This window comes from Neolamprologus brichardi, chromosome 5, assembly GCF_056152115.1.
Source record: "Neolamprologus brichardi isolate AB-2024 chromosome 5, ASM5615211v1, whole genome shotgun sequence".
In the NCBI taxonomy this organism is placed as follows: Eukaryota; Metazoa; Chordata; class Actinopteri; order Cichliformes; family Cichlidae; genus Neolamprologus; species Neolamprologus brichardi.
This window is the reverse complement of record NC_142108.1, coordinates 15,947,859-15,968,212: the sequence shown is the minus strand read 5'-3', so window position 1 is coordinate 15,968,212 and position 20,354 is coordinate 15,947,859. Positions and strand designations below refer to the sequence as shown.

At 39.7% G+C, this 20,354-nt stretch overlaps 1 protein-coding gene and 1 pseudogene across 1 annotated transcript; both read right to left on the bottom strand.

The window, feature by feature from the left end:
- Nucleotides 1–699: 699 nt before the first annotated feature.
- tmem88bl (transmembrane protein 88b-like) lies at nt 700–19,030 on the bottom strand. The gene is given in 3 exon segments (NM_001433695.1): nt 700–4,091; nt 17,333–17,627; nt 18,805–19,030. Coding segments are annotated over 2 exon segments (522 nt in total). The 5' UTR covers nt 17,627; nt 18,805–19,030; the 3' UTR covers nt 700–3,863.
- Nucleotides 10,250–14,763, bottom strand: LOC148102757 (uncharacterized; annotated as a pseudogene).
- Nucleotides 19,031–20,354: the final 1,324 nt, after the last annotated feature.

Below are 20,354 nucleotides of genomic sequence, written 5' to 3'. Positions count from 1 at the left end.
TGATTGAGTAAAGAATATCTAGGAGGGAAGAGAGTTTGTGAACTGACTTGTTGCAATGGTGGCATCCCGTTACAGTGCCATACTTGAATTCAGTGAGCTTTTCAAAAGGACCCGTGTTTTTACAAATGTCTGCCTGCAAGGGCATTTTTTAATTGTTTTTGGTGAAAATGTATTACTGAGTTAACCAGCAGTGAGACGACACTGCGATAAAACCATGCGGCATGGCTAAACACGTTTTAAGATTCCAGACTATTTTGTTTTGACTCATTCAAGCAAAATTACATCCTTTAGATACTGAAGATTGCTTTTGCAAATTGCAAGACAAACATTCATCCTACTGAAAGCAGACGCATGTCAGCACTTCAGGCCACAGGATAGTTTTAATTTGTCAATATGAACAGTGCTGAACTGCATTAATGGGCAGCATAAATCACGAGAACAGACTGGACGAAAACATAATCAGAGGCAACATTTTCCTTTAATTAGCTCATTTGCTCTGTTGATCTGCACAGATGTGACCAGCCAGTGTCCCAGTTTTATCGCAGACTTTATCATATTGTTTTCCTCAGAAATGAGTGTGACAGTGTATCCAAGTGTGTGCTCTGCTTGTGTGCTTGAAAGAAAGTGAGAAGTAAATGTTACTACCCTATCTCCAAAGCTTTCCAACCTTCATAAACAGGTCACAACACAAAAGAGACATGCCGACAAAGAGATGTCCTCTTTTTTTTATTGATGGAAGGTCAGAACATGCTGTTTTGTTGATAACATCAAAGTTCACTTTGAACAAAAAAATAAATAAACCTCAATTAGCTGCTGCAATTTTCCCAGTAATTCCAGTAATTCAGATGTGGTATACAACCCTGTGACATTTAAAAAAAACTATTTCAACCTTTTTCCTACACGGTTCTCCAAAACACTGGTCTTAACTTTGATCCATTCTTTATCTGCCTGGATTAACAGAGCACATTCAGATTAATAAACACAAACAAAACACACAAATAAATAAGCTAAAAAATACATATAATTTAGCATGATACAAGTGGCAGAGGATGAATAATCTCTGCCCATCATTAAATATGATTTATTTCTTCCTTCTGAAAGGCAAAGCCACAAGTCTGAACACTTAGCTATAGAGCAAGGACACAGATAAAAGGGTGTGCAGCGTGTCACTGGTGAATTTAAAGGACCGGAAAGCAAAGAGGCAACACAATGAGCTCCTGATGTGATGATTCAAATCCCTCTTTAACAGTCTGATCCCACTGAAAGGCAATTACTTTGTCATGCTGTCGACTTTAGTTGTGTTCACGAAGAAGGGTGTTTCTTTATGGCACAATGTGATCTAAAAGAAGCATTAAAATGAAATGTGTTTCATATCGCCCCCACATTCACAAGGTATGACTGCTGATGATGCTACATTGGGTAAAACTCCTTGGGAATAAACTTTACTGTCAATTTAAGTCACCTAACAGACAAAACTTTGTGAAAGTTTTTTATGCCACTGGGTGGGCGTTTATGATTCCATGTGAACATCATGAAGGAACTGCTTCATATTTTTGGCACAAAAACTCACTTCGACTCAAGGATGATCCTCACAATCAAAGCTTTTATGTTCCTCGTGACTTCACAAAAAACACTTTAGGCCATAACTTACAAAAATGTCTAATAGGAAAAAATCCTATTAGATGTTGTCAAAATAATGACAACATCATATTCTGCAAAAACCGCAAGAGAGTAATTCTAGTTATGATGCATTTCACAAGATTCGCCTTGTTTTTAAGGGTCTCCTAAAAGCCCCGTCGCAGGTGAGCGATTGGGGCTTTTCTCTACAAATGAGAAGGCAGGAATGCCGTTGATTGACACATGACAACAATATCAGCTACAGAACTTTGGAAAAGTCTCAAGCCACCCATTGTTTCTTTTTATTTTGCTAAGAAAATTGCAAATGGGTGCAATAATTTATCGAAACATGTGCAAGCAAACATAGAAATGCAGTGTATAGAGCTTGTACAATTCTATTTGAACTGAACTTTCTTGTTTTCTTGTAATTTCCTTAAGTAGTCTTCAGGAAAAGTTCTGCAGGCTTCTTGAAGGTCATTCAATGCTCTTCTTTGGATGTTGGCTACCTTCTGTTCTCTGTGAAGATGATCCCACACTGCTTCAGTGTGTTTCATTGCATGCTTTTCTAGCCAGGTTTGCTTTTACTGAATTAGAGGTGTGTTTGGGATCACTGAAAAATCTGATGCTTTTCTGATGGTTCCAACACCACTTGCTGAAATGCCTTCCCAAACCATGACAGAGCCTCCACTGTTTTGCAGATGGCTGCAGACACTCACTGTTGTTCATCTCTCCTGACCTCCTCTCTATATACCGATGATTTGAATAAATTATCTTGAATGAACAGTAGATGGATCAACTGAAGGGATAGATGCATCACTCAGGTCCTGTGTCAGGTCTTTGCTGCAGTTTTCCTATTTCCTAGATATGCCAGATCTTTAGCTAATAGCACTTTGGGTATTACCTTGTTGGTGCAAAAAATTCAATTTTATGCCTTCAAACTTTGATATCTTTGGCATTTTTATAGATTCAACTGAAAATGAGTGAGGAAAAAAACAAAAAAAACAACAACAACAAAACGGATGTTCAAGAAAACTTTTTTAAAAATTACTATCAAGTTTGCCTTTTTGGAAGCAAAACATAAAGAAATGAAGGGTGGGCCAAGACTTTTGCACAACACTGTACATTAGAGGGTAACCTAGGCAACCTGGAATGTCCGCTAGTGACCAACTGTCAGAGACAAAGCCGGGAGTGAAACGAACAAATTGTTCCCTGTGTGGACGGGGTTTTAATCGCATGCTTGAAAAAACTGTTTTTCTTATTTAGAGAGTTCTTAAGTGTAACCACAAATACATTCACATTTCTGAGGTCTCACATTTAAACACATCCATGTAGTTAGCAAACAGGCAATGCAAAATCACAACAATATGAGTTTTTGTACAAAATCATAGTTAGGTAGCAGGTATCCTTCACTCTCCAAGAAGTTTGCATGTTTTTTTTCTCGTCTGTTCTAATATGCATCTGGTTTACTTAAATAATGAGCCCATAATGTGTTTTGCTTTAAGATTCTTGTAAGATGGCACTACATATCTAAGAAAACCGGTCTGTTTCTGTGTAAAAGCCACACAAACCCAACAAACCCTCATAGGGTCATTTTCAAAAAAACAAAACAAAAAAACAATTCACAAAATTACCCAAAATGGGCCGCGAGTAGCCAAATTAATAAAAAGAAATATGTGACACAATAAAACAGGTCTTGGTCTTGAAAGAACAGTTTGACATTTTAGAAGCTACACTTTTGTATTCTGTCTGAGAGATCAGTGAGAGGTGACTGCACTCTCAAAGAAGAGGCTGAAGGCAGATGGCTGTTTGATAAGCACAAATCCCAGCAACATCTAGCTGGAAAGGCTAATTTAATCCTCCTACTGTCACCTCTAAAGCTCTGGAATATCTTTTTAGATGGTTTATATTAATGTATGTGTTTTGGGTTTCACCCTGAATCTAAGTTTTCAGTCTTTATCCCATTCTAAGTTAATTATCTGGTCTTTGCAGCTTCAATTTCACCACACAGACATGAGGGTGATATTGATCTTCTCACCAAAATTAACAGGAGGAAAGAGGACTTGAATATTTCTAAAAATGTCAAACGTTTTTACAACCATTGACAACGTAAATATTAGCTGTATGACTGTCTTATCGACTATAATGATGTTTCTATTTTTGCAAAACATCTGTAACCCTCAGGTTCGTCTTGCACAAATCAATCTTTCCAATCACTGTGACCCTCAGCACCACCTTCTCTGTTGTGATCAAACCCAGGCGTGGATGCTGCCCGCCCAGTCTAGCAGCCTCCCTCTGTACCAGGCGCGCTTGATTGGCTGAATGAAAAGCAGGAGTCGAAACTTTCGGAGCAGCCCGCAGAAAACTGCCGCCGCCACGACCACGAGCGGAGACATCATCACAAAGCCCAGGATGATGAGGGCAGAGCAGCTGTTGTCATCGAGATAATGGCAGATGGCAGAGGGTGCATCAAGGACCTGCAAGGACAAACACAGGAGGGAGAGTAGTTGAGACAGAGGTGCTCCAAAACATGTGATGAGCACTTTGGCTTCAGCAGGAGCTCCATCTCATCTGTGAAAAAGCAAATAGGCAGGATTTGTATTTATTAAATATGAGGCGTGTTTGGATGTGTGCTGAGGGTGCAGTAGTGGGACTGTGTGGGCAGTGGGCGTGACAGAGTTTCTCCCTGCCTCGCTCTTTCTCTCTGCAAGATAAGAGTGTGCTCAGTGCTGTCAGTAAACCTCGGAGCTGTCAGTCACCTGCAAGCGAGAGGAGGGGGGAGGAGGAGGACAGCAGGTGGTCAGATAGTAAAAGTCAGAAGCTTGCAAAAAGCAGAGAGACAAAGCTAAAAAAGCACAGTTAGCAGCTGAAACTCACACCTGTGTGAGGACGCAGAGACATTGTTACAAGAGCTTACAATTCAGACACATCTGATGACCACTTTTTACTAAATGGTTTTTCAAGCTGAAAAGAAAGTAAATGTCACTGTTTTTCTTCTTAAAACATACAGCACTTCATGTGTTCCACATTTTGTTGTGTTACAGCCTTTTTCAAAATGGATTTAATTCATTTTTCACCTCAAATTTTGACACACAAACACAAAATGAAAGATTCTTGGAAATGTACTACAAATGAAAAATAAAAAAATAACACGTACATTTTTATAAATATTCACAGCCTTTTCACAGGTAAAGTCAGTTGATTGGACATGATTTGGAAAGGCACACACCTGCCTATATAAGGTCCCATAGCTGACAGTGTGTGTGCATGGTCTGTAGGCCTATAAACAAGATTGTATCAAGGCATGGGTGTGGGGAAGAGTACAGAAAAATTTCTGCAGCATTGAGGAGGCCTAAATGAGAGACGTTTGGAACTATCAAGACTCTTCCTAGAGCTGGCAACTTGGCCATTATCAGTGATCAGGGCAGAAGGGCCTTAGTAAAGCCGGGGATCAAGAACCTGATGATCACTGGCAGAGTTCCAGCATTGCTCTGCGGAGAGAGGAGAACCATTTCTGCAGCACTCCACCAATCAGGTCTGTGTGGCACAGCCCCTTTTCAGTAAAAGGCACATGACAGCCCATCTGGAGGTTGCCAAAAGACACCTGAAGGACTCTTGGGCTATGAGAAACAACATGAAACAAAGATTAAAATCTTTGGCCTGAATGCTAAGCGTCATGTCTGGAGGTAACCAGGCACAATACTCTCCCTACAGTGAAGCATGTGGTCACAGCATCATGCTGTGGGGATGTTTTTCAGCAGCACGAAGTGGGAAACTAGTCCGGGTGGATGGAAAGATGAACATTCTTAATGATAACCTGCTTCAGAGAGCTCTGGACCTTGGATGGGGTGAAAATTTATCTTCCAGCAGGACAACGATCCTAAGCACACGGCCAAGATAACAAAGGAGTGGCTCAGCCACAGCCTAGGTTTGAACTCAACTGAACTTTAGTCAAGAGATCTGAAATTCTCTGACACCCATCAAGCCTGATTGGAGCTTGAGAGGTTTTGCAAAGAAGCACAGGGCACCTCTGTGATGTGGTGGGGAGATTAACATCATGGTTATACAGCCAACAAATCTGCAGCTGATGCTATCATGTCGACATGGAGCAAAATATCTGAGGATCATTTCCAGCACCTTGTTGAATTGATACCCCCAAGAATTACATTCATCAACGATTATAATTATTATTCAGGCAAAAGAGGGTCCAACCCAGTATTAGCAAGCTGAAATAAGGTGTCCAGCGAGTGTACATCACATACTTGTCTCACACGTGTTTACTTTATTCATGCTCAAATCTGTTAGAAAAACTGAGACACTTTCATGACTAAATCGCATGTTAAGACATATTAAATGTAAAGAGTCACTCTCATTTTTCTAGAGTTGTTTCTATTTCTTTTGCACAAGTGATTCTAATTCCAGGCTAAAAGTTGTTTTTTTCTAAATGCACCATAGCAACAACGGTGTTTAATACACACCTGCAAGCACACACACCCCTCTGCGAAGTGTAAAGTGATGCTTTCACTGAGTACATTTCCCTCCTTGTCGTGCTGACAGTGTGTCTGTGCACAGCTGGTGCTGGCACCAAATCAGACTGTCTTGTCTTCCCTCACTTCGTGCTCTGCTGCCACAAAAGGAAGAAGTCTGACTGACATTGTCTGTAATTGCTTGGCCTGTTCTGACATTCACTCTGGCCTAATCGTGATTATATTCTCGTTCCGTGTCCCCTTGTTGCATGTTTTAAATTCGTGTGCAGTGCCCTACATGGCTGTGCACAAATCACTCCTAACTGAGACAACCAGGGTCTTCAGCCAGGCTTTGATTTTATGACCTACCGGGTAAGCTAAGGACCGAACTGTAGCTCTCTCCTGCCTGACTTGGTACGATGGCCAGGTCCACTGCTCTTTACTGATTTAACTGCCTTTCGTGTATCTCACACAAGAAGAGCCGCACCTGTCAGAAATGCTGAAAAACTCCAACATTCAAACTCAAGTTACCGTGTTTGTTTTACTGTGCAAACCCAGAGGATATGTCTGAACACCTCTGAGGGGAAGGTGTGAGGTACACATGTAGAAAATACTGCCAAGAAGACTTGGCCTGAAGGCTGACTGTTTGCCTTCTCCAGGTTCCAGAGCCAACCTTAATAACAGATAATCCTCCTGTTGTTTACAAATGGCATGGGCTTACTTGCCTAAACTTCCAGAGAAGTTAAAGAAGACTCAGTGGCAGTGCAGATTCCTTCTCGCAAATGATTTGTGAACTGACTCTTAGACTTGTATGCAAATATTTGGGCAGCTCTGGGCAGATATCTTGTTGGTTGTTTAATGAAAAAAGTACATACAACCCTGCAGCAACAGATTCAAACACTTATTTTAGCTTAATTGTTTTATTTAATTAAAAAGAAATAGGACAAAATAATAGACTGTGCCAAATATTACAGCCAGGTAACAGAGGCTCTCTGTGCAGGGATTTTCACCCACTCCTGTTGCAGATCACTTTAGGTTCGATGTGGATGCTCCCAGAACATCTCGGAGATTTTCAATGATGGTCAGGTCCATGGAAGTCCAGGGCCACTCTTAACACTTTAGCTGATGTTTCATGAAGTCGTGCATTGTTCCATTTTGGATCATTATCCTTTCGGAGAAATAACCCTCTTTACACTTAGGTTTTTCTTCCTTGATTGGCTGCCGGATGAATTTTGTGATATTTCTCTCAAAAAGGCTTGTTTGTGTTGGTGCAGCATAACCTCGAAGCAGAATATTTACTCGCCTGTTTGAACAAGATGTTCCAAAAGCTGCATCTCCTGTTTTTTTCTCCATAACCTGAAAACCTCAGTTTTAACTCTGAAATGACTCAGACTTGTTTGTGTTTCTTTAGGTGCTTTACAGGTTACAATTTTTCTTCTGCTGACTCTCCTATGCTAACCCTGCATGCGCATCAACCCTCCCCAATGGAAAGGTGCACCACGAGGCCTGTGTCAGTCCCTCATGTTTATCTTTTCGTCCATCAGACGTCCATTTCTTGCTTTTCAAAGTGTTGACATGACTTCTGTGCCTGCCTTCAAATAAGTTTCTATGCTGCTTTGTAGTAGTCATTTCTAGCTCCTCTGTCAGTTTTACTTCAGAAGCACTGTCAGATGTTACTGCAGGATTTGAAGAGTCAGAGTCTCTGATAACTCCTAATAATTCTTCACCTGCTTTGCAAATGCCAGAAAGTAAATTAAAGCCCTGAACACTAATGGCGCGCTAAGCCTTTACAAGTAAATGTGTGCCTGAAACGTTTGTTTTGCAGGGTCTGTTTTTATCTTCTTTTCACTTCATAAATACAAACAAAATATGTATTTTTAACCAAATACATTTGTACACTTAGATAAGTACTAGCCTCTTATGCTTCCATTATAAACGTGGAGGCACCAGACATATACTATATTGCCAAAAGTATTCACTCATCCATCCAAATCATTAAATTTAGGTGTTACAATCACTTTCATGGTCACATGTGTGTAAAATCAAGCTAGGCATGCAGTGTGCTTGTACAAACATTTGTGAAAGAATGGGTGGGTCTCAGGAGCTCAGTGAATTCCAGCGTGGTGCTGTGATAAGACGCCGCCTGTGCAACAAGTCCAGCTGTAAAGTTTCCACACTACTAAATACTCCATAGTCAGCTGTTAGTGTTGCTATAACAAAGTGGAAGCGATTGGGAATGACGGCAACTCAGCCATGAAGTGGTAGGTCATGTAAAATCACAGAGCATGGTCAGCGGATGCTGAGGTGCATAGTGTCGTGAGACCTACAAACTTCATGTGGCCTTCAGATCAGCTCAAGAAGAGTGTGTAGAGAACTTCATGAAATGGGTTTCCATGGCCGAGCAGCTGCATCAGATGCAGTGGTTTAAAGCACACCGCCACTGGACTCTAGAGCAGTGGAGACGTGTCCTCTGGAGTGACAAATCACATTTCTTCATCTGTCAGTCTGAGTTTGTTGGTTCCATGGGGAACAGTACTTGTCTGAGTGTATTGTGCCAAGTGTAAAGTTTGGTGGAGGAGGGATTATGGTGTGGGGTTGTTTTTTAGGAGTTGGGGTCGGCCCCTTAGTTCCAGCGACAGGAACTCTTAAAGCTTCAGCAATCCAAGACATTTTGTACAATTTCATATCCAGTTCCTGTTCCAACATGACTGAGCACCAGTGCAGAAAGACATGGATGAGCGAGTTTAGTGTGGAAGAACTTGACTAGCCTGCACAGAGTCCTGACCTCAGCCTGACAGAACACCTCTGCGAGCCAGGCCTTCTCGTCCAACAACTGTGTCCGACATCACAAATGTACTTCTGGAAGAAAAATCAAAAATTCCCATAAACACTCCTAAACCTGTGGAAGGCATACCGGGAAAAGTTTGATGTTATTAGAGTTGCAAAGGCACAACATCAAATCAAACCTTATGGATTAAGAATCGGATGTCATTCAAGTTCATACGCATGTGAAGGCAGATGAGGGAATACTTTTGGCGATATAATGTAAGTAACAAACGCAACACTAATGTTGTCACTTAATAAACAGCAGCTTATCAATTCAGCTAATAGAAATGGAGCAACGTCACCATTTATCTGGAGCCATGACTTAATAAATCCACTGTAGGTTAATTATCAGGTGTCTGTTTTGACTCAAAGGTCTCTCAAGGGAAATACCTCTTTAGTTGCTAAATTCTACTTCCTACAGAAAATTTTGTAATTGCATCTCTGCACGTAAGCATGTTTCTTCCAAATTATAAACATGTTAAAATAAAGGCTCTCCTTATTGTCTGTCATATATGTACCGTTAGTGCTGTGGACACTCAGATTAAACATGGCTAATAAACACGTCAGCGTATGAACAACTGATCCTCGTGAAACAGAAGCTTGGAGTTTTTTCTACTCTTGGCTCTGTGTGATGTCATCTAAGGCTACCAGCTCTGTGCAAACCTTTTGTTCATGAGGTAGACTGGTCAGAAGAAAGTCAGCTTAGAGGATGGAGAAATTGAGCTAAAACAGCTTGTTTTAGACAGAGGATAGACTGAGGGACTGCCTTAATTTCCTGTACCAGATAAACAAGGATTATGCAAGGTCTGATAGAGCCCAAGAATAGAAACATGGAGCTGGAAATGAGCATAACAAGTCCCCTTGAAAATGAATGAACTCTTCCAAACATACACAGCAAAAACTGTAGTGTTGAATCAACTCCCACAGAGTTGATTTTAACATTTTTTCAGGGTTTATATAGCTCCACACTCTACAGAGTTGAATTAACATTTTCAAAATAGTTAATTATTTAACACTTTGTCAGAGTTCCTTCTTTAACTCTTAAAACCGGGTTAAATTAACACTGAGCAAATTATTATTAACACCATGTCTGAGTTAATTTTTAACTCTTAAAACCGGGTTAAATTAACACTGAGCAAATTATTATTAACACCATGTCTGAGTTAATTTTAACTCACCAAACTGGGTTAAATTAACACTACACAGATTGAAAAATAACACTACTTTAACTCTTTACTCTTTTATTAAGGTAGTTTTAATCCCTAAAAGAACTATTTATGTAATAGATTAACATAACTTTTTAACGACAACAATTACAATTATGAGAATAATTTCAAGAAAACTGTACATTGTCCAAAAACATTTATTATCATGCTTCTTTTTCCCAGAAAGTGAATCAAAACATAATAAATGAAGATATAATGTACAAACTTTCATCTGCAGCACTGTATGAGTTTTGAATATCAAATGTGCAGACCAATATCAAATGGTCTGCACTACCCTGCAGTTTGGCCACAATGGATGCACACATTTCTTTGGATGAATCCCTTGTAAGTACTGAATCAATGCTCACTGGAAGAACTAGACTCTGGAAGAACACTGGGAGAACTGTGAGGAAGATTTGAGGAATTAAACTGGTCCTCCAAAGCAGGTGAAACTGTGTCATTAGAAAAACAAGCAATGGCTGAAGTTCGATCATTTTGGTCAACATTGCTGTGAAAACTAGTGAGGTGCTTCCTAAAGCCTGCATAAGTTTGGAACTGAAGCCTGCAGCCTGGCTGCCAATAAAATAACTTAAACTTAGGTCCAGGATAATAACCATGTTCACCTCTTAAATGTGAAATCAGCTGCTGCCTGCTGGGATAAGCTCTCTTACACAAAAAACATGTCAGCATTTTAATGATTTTTACTTAGGTTGTGAGAAGAATTTCCTGGTTAAGGATTTTGGCTCTCAGGTCACGAACTCTTGGGGACTCCTTCATTTTCCCCATATCAATATTGTATACTGTTGTCTGCAGAAATGTGTAGAAATTCACAAGTGCAGCATCATAAGACACATTGAACGCAAAATGAGCTTTAAAAAGCCCCCAAGGGAGCGGCTGGCCTGGCAGGGGATGAGACGCTTGTCTATGGCAACATAGAAGCTGTCGACCTTCCTCTTCTGGCGCCCAACAGCCAGGAGGTATGGCTGCTGACTCTGCTGATTCTGGAGATGCTCTTCCAAACTGCATCAAGACTGGAGTTGAGACAAAGATACTGAGCATTAGACACAGGAGCAAGTCAGAGATAATAGCATCACAGAAATGAGTATGTAAACCTCCTTTGTAAGCTCAACTGTAATTTGTTTCATTCACCTCTTAACCAGTGACATGGCAACTTATGATAAAAACTATAAATATTAAATTACCTTATGAAAGACTACAAGTCTCTCAACAGCATCAGAGGCGCTGATTTTTTGATACTTTGGTCCTCCTGGAGGTGGCGGAAGGAGATAACAACAGGGAGGCCATGTCTTGGTCAAAGGCTGCGGCCAAAGAGTCACAAGAATCAATTGACAGCAAATCTTTCAAATGCAATTTTTAAGGAGAACTAGAAAAGCACTTCCTAAGAAAGTTGAAATGTGCTGTCATAAACATTAAACTAACAGCTAAAGAAAACTGATGAAGCAAAGCTAACAGGTGAATGAATTGGTATTTATTAATAGAATCCTGATGCTATTGAACTTTAACTGCTTATAGCAAATCATATTTAACAAACTCACTTGCTGCCTCATCAAGATCACTTCCTGGTGGACTCTCTGCTGACTGCACCAATTGACGCAACTCTACTGTTGAGGTGAGCTGCTTGGCCTCTTTGATGATTTGATACCTAAAGATTGGATCCCATTTCTGAAGCAGCCTGGTAGATATCTCATCATCAAACAGGAGAGTGAAGTCTTGATTCACCTTTAAGAAAGAAAATCTACTACTGCCACATTCATCTTGAAATTTAAAGTGATATTAAAAATTCCACTGAATATTCTCACCAATCCTTTTGTATCCAAGAATCTTGGGAAGATAGACAGGATATCAAGACTTTTGTCAGGATCATTGATGAGCTTCTGACGATGCTGAAAAGTCTCTCTCATCTTCTGGAAAATCAAGGAAGTGTCGGATGTATGGTTCAGCAAAGAGATGGCCTCCTGGCAAGCATCTCCATCAAGCTGCATGTCGACATTAATGGGCCTTTGGTAATTTGGGCCCCCTGAAGAAAAACACACAAACATAAAAGCATAGGTGCTGAGCAGATAGGTAAATGAAAACAAAATAGTATATAATGTAAATGAGAACATTATCTAGTTTGTGGACACTTAATTTCTTACCTCCTTCTTGAGCAAAGCCAGTGGAGCTACTTGGTGGTGCAGATCCTCTTCTAGTCTTTCTCTGTATCGTTTTCAAACGCCAAGAAATGTATCCAGTGCTGCTTGCAGCATCATAGAAGTGTTCCTAAAATGTAAATACATTCAAAAATAATGTGTTGTCAATCTGAAAATTTTCAGAACTTAAATGTCAACGCACACAAATCCCAATGATGCACAGCATGAAAATTATGTAAACAAAGTGCAATAATAGTGACTATACATAGCCTTTCTTGGAGTATGGGTCTTTCAGGGATGGGAACAATGTCACTACCCCTAGCGCGTACTGTTCTCTAACAGCTTTGGTGGGGAGGTGCCTGAAAAACGATTTTAAATTAGCATGCTTAAGTAATGGCAAAATAGTAACTTGTATTTAAAAAAAATAAAATAAAATGTACAAATAGAACACACATACCCATGGCAATCAATCATGTGAGCCACTATTATATTGACCATTTTTCTTCTGGTAGCATCTGTTAGAGTTTGTGTTGTGTGATATTCCTGGAGAACCTCTTCACCACCTGAATTGGTTCCAAGTACACCTTCAATTAACTTGAGAAAAAAAAGATGCAAAAAGTGAGGAATAGTTTTTCTACATATTAAGAATAATGAAGTAGAAAAAAAAACTATGAGAACTGAGTTTTGTCACAACCTTTTTAGCAGATGCTACATCAACAGTACCCTCAACTCTTGTTTTCTTCCTGGGACCCTCATCTAGAAGTATAGTTGATGTACTTGCATTTGAGCTGAAGCTTGAGTCAGAACAATCAGATGCAGAAGACAAGGAGCAATCAGAAAATTTTAAAAGGAAAAAACAACATTATTCTGTAAGGTGTAGAAAAAAAATCTGGCTGCAGATTTTTAACTAACAAAGCAACATCACACTGCAGACCTGACTCCTTTAAATTAACTGATCTCAATGTTCAAACAGCTGATTGGTCAAATTGTGTGCTCCTGATTATTTGGAACAACCAGCAGCCACACAGCCCTTCCCCATGTCTGGTGTTGAGCTTGCCCCTTTAAATTTCTCACCATCACTTGAGAAAACTGTTAGGACCACAGTGCCTTGGCTGATAAGGTCACTGAAAATCACTTCATCAACTTCTGTCCCTGTTGCATCTTTGTACGCTACTTTTGCATCAGGTGGCAGGCAAAATCTCTCGATGACTGGAAAAGATAAGATATATCTGAGTGCACCTTTTAAGTAAACTGTTCTTGCCTCACATTCACTAAAGTGATACACCACTGTATGATTCAAGAGACTTGGCGAAACGCCCTACAAAAAATTCTGTCCCCCCAACTAAAATTAGGTAAGATATAAACAAACCTTTTTCATGAAACTGCATAAACTCAAACCGCCCATCAACCTCTTCCAACTTCACATACTTCTGCTGTTGGCAGTATCGAACCTGGACCAGCATTTTACTGAGACAAAATAATAACAAAAATGGCATACTAGTAAGTATTTGACATTTAGAGCAATTCAAGCAAAAATGATTAAAACACTGACATATACCGTACATGGTGATTAATACTGACCATGCGTTTGAATTTCACTGCAATAACATTTAATGTTATCAAATAAACCTGCGTCTGTCCATGCAGCAGTCCAATTGATACACAACACAATACAAAATACATGTTAATCTATGGTGTAGTTTACACCAGACACGGAGTGCTACGAAGCGATTGTTTCGGTATCTGGTCTATTTTTTGCGTGGGCCACGCATGTTCCGCAGGAAGTTACACCAAGACACACAAGACAATCCAGGCAATTTTGAAGATAAAAGCTATTCTCCAAAATAAAATACTGCGATTGACAAATGCGATCAGATTCGTGTATGAAAAGAGACAATAGAGATGAAAATAAACACATCGCAAAGGAGGGGACAGCCTAACTGACTATGTTTGGGGCGGGTGTCTCAAAGGGAGAAGAGAGTGAGACAGAGAGAGAGACAGATTAGAGACAAGTCAACGATGAACGATGTCAAAGTAAAAGCAGGAGTAACTAAAACAAGCTCTCTTCAATTATTTTGGGATGTTATTTACTTATCAATTGTGAAAAAATTGCTCTGAATAAACAGAGGAGCAAAAACGCTCATGAACTGGCGTGGAGAAAGACGTGTCTGTGTGAACAGGGGAAAAGCTGAACGTGGCGCGGCGCTTCCACGTGCAGTGTCTACCGTCACTCACGAGTAAAAAGACTGCAACATTAACATTAGCATTGGAGGCTAAATAGAATTTTCGACACATCTCCTCCTCTATTAAAGCTCGTTTTCAGCAACCGAACACCAAGAAACATCAAGAAAACCTCACTGCACCGATAGAATACCGTGAATTTTATATAAGTTTGAATTACTTACCGTTTGTGTAAAATACTCCAAGCAGCAACACGGCAGGTATCCACCACGGTGTAACCAGCAGAAGCACATGGAAAATCGGCCCGGCAGAGCAAACTATTAATTGATCCACGGGTTTACCTGAGCAGAAGCCCAGGGGCCTACCAAGATAAATAACTCTCTTCAGAGTTCATTTGCCTGGACTTGAATAACACTGTTTAATAACTCCAACACTGAACACTATTTGAATCAGAATGTGTTAAAATGACACTTTGAGAGTGGAAATCAACTCTAACATGTTTAACCCTGAAATTTTAACACTCCAGTTTTTGCTGTGTACAGTTACAGAAGGGAGACTGTTTACTGTGCCTGTGTCCAGTAAATCAGGACAGTGTACAAGTTATACAGAAGCAGTTGTTCCAGTTTGTTTACTGTGTGTGCGTGTGTGTGTGTGTGTGTGTGTGTGTTTGCATTGTGACAGATGGTTCCCTCAGTCTACTTGGCAAGATAGAGAGAGAAAGGAAACTCTTACAATATAAAATGACTGTTGGGGGACATAATCTGTGTTGAAGGGGTGTAAAAATAAAAAATTCAGTGCGTAACTTGGCTATCTAAATTTCCATTATCTTGTGTTGTTAAAGTGCTGCCCAATGGGGCCCATTGTGATTCCCAACACCACTAAACAGCATCCTGTGTCCAACGTTATAGTTTTAACCCTTTGTGTCTCTATCAACTTTTGCTAAGTATTCTCTGAAATTTCATCCGATAACACCAAATAAACAAATAAAAAGTCCACTGACTGTTTTGGTATTGACATGATATTAGTTAAAAGTATTATAGAATATATAGTGCAACCTTTCGCATACATTTGTAATCTGTCCTTTCAAACTGGTGTATTTCCCTCACAAATGAAAATAGCAAAAGTTATTCCAATCCATAAAAACGGAGAGAGAAGTCAGTTTACCAATTATAGGCCAATATCACTGCTCCCACAGTTCTCAAAAATTTTAGAAAAGTTATTTGTTAATAGACTTGATAAATATATTGAGAAGCATAATCTCCTAAGTGATAACCAATATGGCTTTAGAGTGAAAAGGTCCACTTCGATGGCAGTGATGGAACTTGTAGAAGGGATATCTAATGCTATAGATAATAAGGAATATACTGTTGGTGTTTTTATAGACTTAAAAAAGGCATTTGATACGATTGATCATTCTATATTAATGAATAAACTAGAGAGATATGGCATAAGAGGGTTAGCATACAAGTGGATGAAAAGTTACCTGGATGACAGATATCAATATGTCGAATTCAATAATGTAAAATCTAAGCAGTTGAAGGTAACTTGTGGTGTTCCTCAGGGCTCTGTGCTGGGCCCTAAATTATTTATATTATACATAAATGACATATGTAGCATTTCCAAACTGTTAAAATGTGTATTGTTTGCTGATGATACCACTCTGTATTGCTCAGGTAAAAACCTAGAACAGCTTCTGACTACAGCGGAAAAGGAGTTAAATATATTAAAAAACTGGTTTGATGTAAATAAGTTATCATTAAATATAAAGAAAACAAAATTGATTATTTTTGGCACTAGACAAATGAAAAATGTATCTAAAATCAGGGTTAATGGAATTGAAATTGAAAGAGTGTACGAAAATAAATTTCTTGGAGTGATAATTGATGATAAGCTGAGTTGGAAGTCTCATATAAACCATGTGAAAACAAAAATGTCAAAAACCATTGCTATTCTCTATAAAACAAAGCATGTCCTGAACAAAAAATCATTATACACACTCTATTGTACTCTGTTGCTTCCATATATGACTTACTGTCTGGAGATATGGGGTAATGCATATAAAACGAACACTCTTCCTATTTTCAAGTTGCAAAAAAGAGCTATAAGAATTATAAACCAATCAAACTATATAGAACCAACTAACATTTTGTTTATTAATCTGAATACCCTGAAATTTTATGATTTAGTTGAATATAAAATGGCACAGATAATGTATAAAGCTTCAAAATAACTTGCTTTGCCCCAGTACTCAGAAGCTGTTCAAAGTCAGAGAGAGTCAATATGACTTAAGGGGAACAGATTTCTTTAAAAAAAACAAGATAAGGACAAATATAAAGCAGAGATGTGTTTCTGTTAGAGGAGTTAACCTGTGGAATAGTTATGACAGTGATTTAAAAAGGTGTAGTTCATTTTCCTTGTTTAAAAATATGTTTAAAAATAGAGTATTAGAAAAATATATATATCAAGAATGAAAAGAGCAAAAAAAAACAAAAACAAAAAACAAAAAAAACCTCTTGATTCTTTTGCTTTGATGTAGTTACTTACTAAGGTGGAAAGTTTTTTGTTTTTTTGTTTTTTTCTTGTTTGTTTGTTTGTTTGTTTTGTTTTTGCTTTGTTTTATTATTTGCTTCGAGCCCTGTGTACAGGAGCTGCATGCTAAAAGATCTTTTGTTAAAAGGGTTGGCGTAATAAGCAAATGCTTCAGCCAATACCTTTTGATTAGCCTTGTCTCATGCTTTCTTGCTTTGTGGTAGATCTTTGTTCTGTCTTCACTGAGATATTTGAATGCTAATCAATAAAAACATATCACCAATCCGCAGGCATGACTAACTCAGATAAGACTTTGCAATCTAACATGTGGTACTCTCTGCTACAGATTTTTACAGCTTACCCTGGAGTGGCAGAGGAAACCAGCATACAGCAGCAGCCCTGCAGGTAGGAGCACCACAGAGAAGACCACAGCCAGGAGCAGAGCGCTGGCTAAGACCACGCACAGGTTCCAGAGGATGAGAGCCGCCCCGCAGGCCACACAGCCACACCTGCCCCTACGGCTGCCCCAAACGCTGCCCCCGCTGTGAGCCACAGGCGGGGGGAGCATCTTCACGCCCTCTCCGATCCAGAAATCTTCCTCTTTCTCCTCCTCGGCAGAACCGCCGTCGTCCAGGTCCACATCCATACCGCACATCCTGTGAGACAGCGTCTGATCGAGTTAATGTTTTACTTTACGAGCTACAGAATGACGCTGTGCTGCAGGAGTCCTTTTTTTAAAAAAAAAAAATCTTGCACATCATTACTGTGGCTGTTTAAACTGAGCCTATTTTAAATTCATGGACAATATCTGCATGTTTAACCAGTCCATTTCTTTTTATTTATCACCACTATTATGTTGACTCAAACAACCACACGTAGCTAAAGTATCCTCTCCAGGCTGGATGCTGTAATTATAAATGCATGCCTGCTGAATTTTGAAACTTAAATTAAATAATAGAGGTGCAAACAGAGCTCTGTCCTTGAATTGCCTCCTTTTCCTTTTCCATTCAACCAGCCAATAACCCATCAGACCATGGAAATGGGAACTTAAAGCCTATATTGACTTCACCTACACACACATACTGTATCCACACTTTTTCAGTATCTTCCCGTCACTCGTCTGGTCGATCTCTTCGATCACGTCTTTGTCACTAAAGCCAGAAAGAAATACATTTCTTTTTTTACTTGAATGACTGAATACTTAAAGCTTAAACGACCTGCTGCTGAGCTAGAGACACAAACCACATATGGACATCCATGTAGGTGGCAAATTAAAGGAAAGTAAAAGACCCTTAAACATAAGAGAGTCTGTTTTGCTGTGGATGCAAATTGTTTTTGTCCACTTGTATCCCTCTGTACCAACGTTTAAATGATTACACACTTTAATCCTGATGGGAGTGGTCTCCTCCAGGAGGAAAATGTCCCTCATCCACAGGGCACCAGGGCTCACTAACTGGTTTGATGAGTAAGAAAATGATTTGACCCATGTGACCTTACAGTCACCACATCTCAATACAAATGAACTGATATGGGTGACTCTGGACAGATTTGTAAGGCAGTGTTCTCCACCATATTGTGTTTTGGATAATGTGGTGTCCATGCTTCCTCTACGAATCAATGCTAAAGTGCACCGCAGCAGTTCTCATGACCCAACACATTACCAAGACTTTCAGTTTTCCTTTAATTTGTGAGCCACTCCTATGTTCTGCTCCCTCTAGGTCGGTTTTTTTGACTCCACTAAAATCATATTTATTTTTTATTTTTTAATTTTAGCTTCACACTGGTTTTTCTTCTAATCACACGCACTAAACAAGCAGAATTATTTTTTCTTACCTTGATGTAGCTGTAAACCGCGGTAATCCCTGTGTGTTTGAGAAAATTCTCTCCCAGCAATCGACTCTGAACTTTTAGTTTTCGAGCAAATATAACGGCAGGTGCCAGTTCAAGAGCAGAGCGGCGGCAGAGGAGCACCTGTGAGTCGGACCCTGCGTTGCTCAAGTGATGCTGCTGCGCTCTCAGGATCCTCTGTGCTCCCGCGGAAGCGAGCGACTCCGGAGCGCGCTCTCCAATGTTAAAATGCGCGCTCACGCGGTTGCTTGACAGCTTGGACTATTTTTCCTAAGTGTTTGTATAGTAGTGGTGGGGGTGGGAGGGGGCAGTGTCTCACAAGACCCCTTTATCAACGACAAAGTAAAGTGAACTGGCAGGGCCACAGAGGAGGAGGAGGATGGTGTCATGGTTACACGTCACCGCTGTTGCTACATTTTCTCTATAAAGTTTCACCTAAAAACGTCATCTACTATTTAGACATTAGTTCTTCATACTTAGTTGCCAGTTTGTGGAAAATCGTTCTCTTTTCATCTGCTTTGTGATTTACATTCGTCTCGGCGATGCACTGTTGAGGCAGAAAATTTGATCCAAAACATTTAGTGATGTTTGATGTTTATAAGCTTTACTTACCAAAGGCTGAGTGATCATTTCTTTACATCTGGAAATACTTCTAAGAGGCAAAGCGCAGATACTGAACAGTTTAAGTTTACCTTAAGATCAGAGGTGGGAAGTAACGGAGTACTACTTTGTTACTGTACTCAAGTAGAATTTTTAGATATATGTACTTTACTTGAGTTTTTCTTTTTCAGGATAGAAACTATGAAAAGATTACATATCTCATATACAAAGCCGTTACTTAAGCCATTAGTTACAAATTAGAAAACCTCCATAAATGGCGAACACATACACTGACGGGACACTTCATGAGGTACAATGTATTTAACAGCCTATTAACACAAATATCCAATGAGTCAGTCACAATGCAACAACTCAGGGCATTTGGGCATGTAGACATGGTTAAGACAACCTGCTGAGGTCCAAGCTGACCATCAAAATGACAAATAACAAAGATGAGATTTTCACCCACATAAAATCTCATGTTGATGGCAGAGGTCAGAAGAGAATGATGAGACTGCAACGGTAACTCAAATAACAGCTTATTACAACCAAGGTGAGCACAAGAGCAACTCTGAATGCACAACATGTTGATGGGCTACAACAGCAGAAGACTGAGGTTACAATTCACAGGCTCACCAAATTCTGTGATCATATGATGAGCCTCAATTTCTGCTACAACACTCGGATTGTAGGGTCAGGATTTAGAGTTAACAGCATGAAAGCATGGATCCCTCCTGGCTTTTATCATTGTTCAGTCTGGTGGGGGTATAATGGTGTTCGTGGGTATTTTTTGGCACACTTTGGGTCCCTTAGTACTAACACAGCATACCTAAGTTTTGTTGCTGACCATGCTCACACTTTTATAACCACAGTGTACCCATCTTCCGGTCACTGCTTCCAGCAGGATAATGCACCATGTCGCAAAACTCAAATCA